General features: G+C 41.5%; 1 protein-coding gene across 8 annotated transcripts in view; it reads right to left on the bottom strand.

Annotated features, from left to right (window-relative positions):
• The window catches only part of ryk (receptor like tyrosine kinase), a 259,214-nt gene that overhangs the window by 151,441 nt on the left and 100,580 nt on the right, over positions 1–7,193 (bottom strand). For all 8 annotated transcript variants that reach the window (XM_048604449.1, XM_048604450.1, XM_048604442.1 and 5 more), the window contains one exon: positions 619–744. In XM_048604449.1, the coding sequence (XP_048460406.1) occupies positions 619–744 (126 nt within the window). The remainder of the gene's footprint in view (positions 1–618; positions 745–7,193) is intronic.

The raw sequence follows: 7,193 nt of genomic DNA, 5'->3' as shown, positions 1-7,193 counted from the left end.
AAGGCAAATGGTATGTTGGCCTTCATTGTGAGAGGTTTCAAGTACAGGAGCAGGAACGTGTGCAATTTTGGTCTCCTTTTCTCTCAAGGGAGTGCAGCGAAGGTTTACCAGGCTGATTCCAGGGATGGCAGGACTGATGTATGAAGAGAGATTGACTACGTTAGGACTATTTTAGTTGGAGTTCAGACAAATGAGGGGGGATCTCATACAGACTTATAAAATTCTAACAGGACTAGACAGGGTAAATGCGGGAAGGATGTTCTCGATGGTGGGTGTGTCCAGAACCAAGGGTCAAAGTGGGACGATTCAGGGTAGACGATTTAGGATGGAGATGAGGAGACATTTCTTCACCCAAAGAGTGAAAGTAATCACCACAGGAAGTAGTTGATGCCAAAACATTGAATGAATTCAAGAGGCAGCTAGATATAGCACTTGGGGCAAATGGGATCAAAGGTTATGGGGAGAAAGCAGGATTAGGCTATTGAGGTGGATGATCAGCCATGATCGTGACGAATGGCTGAGCAATCTTCCAGGGCAAAATGGACTTCTCCTGCTCCTGTGTTTCTATGCATCCCATCAACAAATATGAAAGAAATTACTGAAGCCCAAATTCATTACCTTCCTGGAGAACATCTTTGAAAGTGATTCTTTCTCTGGAAATTGCAACGTCCTTTACTCTGGCTTTTGCCTCTGCCAGTGTAACACTTTTGAGGTCATTCTTTTCTATCCGCAGTGTTGGGTAACCTGCGGAGAAAACAAAGTGTAAAGCATATCATCATGATCCTATATTAACTTGAATGGTGGTTGCATTCAAAACCCACAGGATTCTTAATTATTCCACTGATAAATGAGAATGTATAGCAACAGGGCTAGACGGAGGAGAGAATGAACAGGTGAAAAGGAAGAGGAAAATAATAAAATGTACGATGGAAAAGAAATGGAGCTAACAATGTTTTGTTTGATAAAACTCAGGTTTTTAAAATAATGGTAATAACCAAACATTATACATTTGATGCAAAATGTTAGCATTCAATTAATTATGAAAACTAGGAAGTCTTTCATTTTTTGAAGAAAATAAACATATTTAAACAATTAATATATGAACAAAATAAATCAATCATATTCAAAATAACGAATTTTATCCAAAGTCAGCAATGATGCAGATTTGAGCAAGAGATGTGAGGGGAAATGCAGCTAGTAGCAAAGGTCTGGAAACTTGATCACTTGAGGAAAACCATTTTGCTGGTCTATGGGCACATAGACGGTTCCAAGTTCAAGTGCATTTCTTTATTAGCTGAATGATTAAGCAAGTATATGACAAATGCCAGAAAGTAAGATTTGTAGCGTGTAGATAATAATAGCCTTCCACTCTCAGAGGCAAGACTAAAGTCTAATGACGACAAAAGTTAATAATTGCTTGGTAATCCTATATCTTAATTATTGCAGATTCTCAGAGTACATTACGCTGGATCTGAACATTAACGTATGTTATATCTGACAAATTTGAGTTCTCTAACAAAGTAATCCAGGCAGTGGATGAGGTTAGTGTTGTGGATGTTGTATATTTGGACTTTCAGAAAGCATTTGATACAGTACCACATGACAGGTGGTTAGCAAGTTAGAAGTGTTTGGGATTGATGGGTTCTTGGCAACATGTATTAGAAGTTGACTAAAACATAGGAAACAGAAGGTTGGTACAGATGGGCATTTCTCAGATTGGCAATGAATTGAAAGTGGTGTTGCCTGGGGATTGGTGTTGGGACCTTTACTTTTCCTTATTTACATAAGTGATTTGGAGATGGGTGTTGAGAGCAAAATCTCCAAATTTGCAGATGACACTAAACTAGGGAGAATAGTGAATTTTGAGGAGGACACTGAGCAGCTTCAGAGGGACACTGACAAGTTGTCCAAATGAGCAAACACTTGGCTGATGAATTTCACTGCAGAGAAATGTGAGGTAAAGCCTTTTGATAGAGGAATCGAGGAGACACAATACAAGCTCAATGGCACAACTTTGAGGAGAAAAGTACAGGAGCACAGGAACCTCAGGATTCATGAGTATGGTTATCTGAAGGTAGCCAGGCAAGTTTAAACAGTTAAGACAGTTTATAGAATCCTTAGGTTTAAAAATAAAGGCATACAGTATAAAAGCAAGGAAGTGACACCTATTCTCTCAAATCATTGGTCAGACCACATTTGAAGTATTGTGTTCAGTTCTGGGCACCTGATTTAAGGCAGTGAAAGCCCTGGAGACAGTGCAAAGGAGGTCTACAAGAATGAAACCACGAATGAGGGATTTTAGGTACAAGGTTAGAGAAATTGGGCTTATTCTACTTGTAGCAGACAAGATTACGAAGTGACCTTTTTGAAATGTTCAAAATTATGAACAATTTTGACAAGGTAAAGAGGTTGTTCTAATTCCATTAGTTAATAAATCAGTAACTCGGAGTCACAACTTCAAGACTGTCAGCGAGAGAGCTAGGAGTGAGGTGAGGAGAAATATTTTCACTCAAAGTTGTTATGATTTGGAACGTGCTGCCTGGGAAAGCTGTGGAGACGAATTCCAAACAAGGGTTCAAAACACAGCTGGCTATATTTTGAGAGTGATGAATTTAGAGGGCTATGGAGATAGGGCTGGAGAATGGGATTAGGTGGTAGCTCTTTTGGAAGCTGGTACAGATACAATGGGTTGAATGGCCTCCTTCTGCAGTGTAATTTCTATGAAAACAGACATAATTGCTGTTTTTGTAAATGCATGAGATATACTAAGATGTCCTTTTAGTAAGGAGGAAATCTTCAGTGTTTCACTTTCGTAACTAAATGAAGCTGCAGCCCTGATATCAAGAATTACTGATGGTTTATTTCATTAAAATAATTTCAGGAAAGGCAGAGCTGCCTCTGTCATTTAGCACAATCATTAACTCTTCAGTTTAAATCAGTCATCTCAGCATTCCAATACTATGCATTCCCTAAACCCATCTTCAATTATTGACAAGAAATATGTTCCAGTTTAGCATTCAGCTTCAAGCCCAGAAGGTTCAGTTGATGGCTTCTACTATGTTAATCTGGTTTCAGCCAGCAGAATAGTGGACTCCTAGAATTATGGAGCTTTGTGATACAATGTGCTTGTGTACCAACCAACATTCGTCAATAGCTCACCATCACATTCTCAAATGCCATCAGGGACAGGCAAGAATGCTGGCCCAGCCAGTGACACACACATCCCATGAATAAATGGAATAAATTTAATAAATGCTTAGTTTGCAAACTCAAGTATTGAGACTAAAAATGTTGAGAAAAGGAGCCAAGAATGTTAATCCAATTGATGTTGAAGTGTGACTATGGTACAGAGTGATCAAAAAAATAAATGAGGGAGAGATACGAGGGATCAGATCATTCTCTGAGGGTCCTCATAGTCATTGAGCTCAATGGTAGTCATGCCTAGAGTTACTTCTGCAAGATGTGAGTACCCACTATTGCCCATGGAATCCTGAGTTCAAGCATAGGAGAAATTAGTTGAGGTCTTGCAATAATAAGCTAGGTATCTAAGAATATTAGAAATAACAGCAGGAGCAGGCCCTTCACTTTTTCAGCCTGCTCCAGTATCATGGATAATTTTCATCTTTTATTTGACCTTAAGGAATTAAATTATCTGGAGACAATTCATGTAGTACCCTAGAGTCTATTGATGTATGTGCTGAACACCCTTGGATAGAGAATTCCTAAGATTCACAACTGAGTAAAGAAACTTTACCTCACCAAATCTAAACATCCACATTCTGAGACTGCAACCTCTAGTTCTGGATTGGCCAGTCAGGGACAAACACCCTCCCAAAATCTACCATGTAGATATATTATTTATATAATATATAAAATGTATCATATTTTAATCAGATCGGCTCATTTTTCTAAATTCAAGGAAATATTATTTCAGCACACTTGATCTTTCATGCAGAAATCCCCATACTCTTCGATCCAAACTAGTGAGCCATTGTTGCAATCCATCCAAGGTGAATATTTCCTTCCTCAGGTAAAAAAAAACAAAACTGTACACATATTTCAGGTGTAACTTCTCCAAGGCAATTGCAGCAAGACTTTTCCACTCTCATACTCGAGTACATTCGTTATAAAATCTAAAGATTCTTTGGTTTACTAATTGTTTGCTGCAACACAATGTTAATTTCCTGTATGCGTAAGGACATGCTGGAGTTTGGGGGGGTGGGGCCGGCGGCGGGGGGGAGTCTCCTCGATGACAAACCTACAAAATGGTCACAACATTTAAAACTTTTTTATTTTCTCTTTCAAAAAGTGAATAAATTTCACTTGCCCTGCTCTTCCCCGCTCACTTCATCTTATCAGAGCTTTGAGAAAGCTCTATGTTTTTTTCCTCACGGTTTATTTTCCCACTTAACATTGAGGCATCAGCAAACACTGGTCCTTCAGCTAAATGATGAATATCGATAATGAACAACTGAACTACGAACATTGGTCTTAGTGGTTATGAATTGTCCAACCCTCTTTGTCCATTAACCAAACCTCAATATATGCGGAGATTGTACAGCTAGATGAACACAGCAGGTCAAGCAGCATCAGAGGAGCAGGAAGGCTGACGTTTCGGGCCTAGACCCTTCTTCAGAAATGGGGGAGGGGAGGGGGGTTCGGAAAGAGGGGGGGGGGGGGGGGGAGGCAGATAGAAGATGGATAGAGGAGAAAATAGGTGGAGAGGAGACAGACAGGTCAAAGAGGTGGGGATGGAGCCAGTAAAGGTGAGTGAAGGTGGGGAGGTAGGGAGGAGATAGGTCAGTCCAGGGAGGACGGACAGGTCAAGGGGGTGGGATGAGGTTAGTAGGTAGGAGATGGGGGTGGGGCTTGAGGTGGGAGGAGTGGATAGGTGGGAGGAAGGACAGGTTAGGGAGGCGGGGACGAGCTGGGCTGGTTTTGGGATGCGGTAGGGGGAGGGGAGATTTTGAAGCTTGTGAAGCCCACATTGATACCATTGGGCTGCAGGGTTCCCAAGCAGAATATGAGTTGCTGTTCCTGCAACCTTCCGGTAGCATCGTTGTGGCACTGCAGGAGGCCCAGGATGGACATATCGTCTGAGGAATGGGAGGGGGAGTTGAAATGGTTCGCCACTGGGAGGTGGAGTTGTTTAGTGCGAACTGAGCGTAGGTGTTCTGCAAAGCGGTCCCCAAGCCTCAGTTTGGTTTCCCCGATGTAAAGGAGGCCACAACGGGAACAGCAGATAAACCTCAATATATGCTAATATATTACCCTAAATTCCATACCAACATGAATAAGGAGGAGTACGCCAGTCAGCCCGTCCATCCATTCAATAAGATTCAAGCTGATCTGATTACTCACCCTTCTCACCTGTATCGATATTCTTCCACACCACCCCCTGCTCATCAAAAATCTATCCACTTCTGCCTTAAAAATATTCAAAGACTCTGCTTCTGCCATTATTTGAGGAATAGAATTTCAAAGACTCAAGCTCAGAAAAACATCTCATCACTGCAGTCTAAAATGGCTGAATCTTTATTTTTGAACAGAGATTCTCCCACATCCATCCTATCAAGGCCATTCAGGATCTGGTATCTCAGGATCCACAAGTCTCAATTCTGCATACCAATCTGTTGGATCTGGTCAAATACTTTTGAAATACACAACAATAACCTGATTTCACTCATCCATCGTACTAGCGACCTCAAAAAAAATCAACAATTTTGTCAAACAGGATTTCTCTTTCAAAGATCTGTGCTGATTCTGCCCAACCATTTTTATGATTCTAACTTCTGTTACCATCTCCAAAAACGTCCATTACAGTCCTAAAGACTCCACAGTCACCTTGACTACACCTCCTCATGCCCTGCTTCTTGCAAGGATTCCAGTCTATTCTCAGTTTCGCTGTCGCAGTGACATCTGTTTTGATGATGCCACTTCCTAACCGCTGCCTCCAACATGTCCTCCTTTTTCCCTCAACTGAAGATCATCCCCCGCCCCCCAACCCCTGGGGTTGACAGGGTCCTCAGCCATGTGCGAAAATTTCCCACATTTTGCCATTGCCCCTCACCCTCCTTCCCAGAACAATAGGATCTCTCTTGTCCTCACTTCCGATCTCAATAGTCTCTGCACTCAAAGGATCATTCTCTGCCATTTTTGCCACCTCCAGTAGGATGCCACAACTAAACACATTTTCCCCTCCCCTACATTGTCAGCATTCCACAGGAACCGTTCCCTCTGTGACACTTTGGTCCACTCCTCCAACATATATCACACTTCCTGACTCCCTACAGCCCCTTCCCATGCAATCGCAGTAGGCGTAACAACTGCCCATTCACATCCTCCATCATCACTGTCCACTGACCCAAACACAACTTCCAGGTGAAGCAGCATTTTACTTGTAATCCTGTCAATCTAGACTACTGTATTCATTGCTCACAATACTGTTTCCTTTACAATGGTGAGATCAAACACACACTGGGGTGACCATTTTCCAAAACAGCTCTGCTCCGTCTGTAGGAATTTCCCTGATCTTCCACCATCTTGCTCTCATGCTAACCTTTCCATCCTGGGCCTGTTGCAATGTTCCAAAAAAGTGTAAAGCTAGGGATGATCAACACCTCATTTTCTGCTAGGTCATTTACATCCTCTAGAACTCAATATGGAATTCTGCAACTTCAGAAATGGAACATGTGCCTGTTCTCCATTTTCTAACATTTCTCCCCCACCCCCAGACCCACAGCCTTGTCTTCATTTGCATCTTGTTTACTTTGCTTTCATTAGAGAGGACCCATTCTCTCCCTTTCATACCTTAATTTACACTGATTTTACATAATCTTTTCTATTTCATCACCATTAATAACCCTTTTGACTTATGCACTGGGCCTCCATATCACCTGTTCCTTTTGGCTCCCCTCAACCTCTGTCAAAATTATAAGAAAAAACATTTTCCAATCACTTTCAGTGAAGACGAGTCATACTGGACTCAAAACATTGACTCTGTTTTTCTCTCCAGGTGCTACTTACCCAAGTTGCTCCAGCATTGTGTGCTATTATTTCAGATTCCCAGCATCCACAGTATTCAGTTTTTTATTTATGCACTTTCCCAACTACTATTGTCTGGATAACTGGACTATAGTTATTTTCCTGCTTTCTCTCCTTTTATTCATGAAAAGTAAGCTTATGTTTGCTCC

This window comes from Rhincodon typus, chromosome 13 (assembly GCF_021869965.1).
Source record: "Rhincodon typus isolate 14 chromosome 13, sRhiTyp1.1, whole genome shotgun sequence".
Taxonomy (NCBI): Eukaryota; Metazoa; Chordata; class Chondrichthyes; order Orectolobiformes; family Rhincodontidae; genus Rhincodon; species Rhincodon typus.
This window is presented reverse-complemented; position numbering and strand designations above follow the sequence as displayed.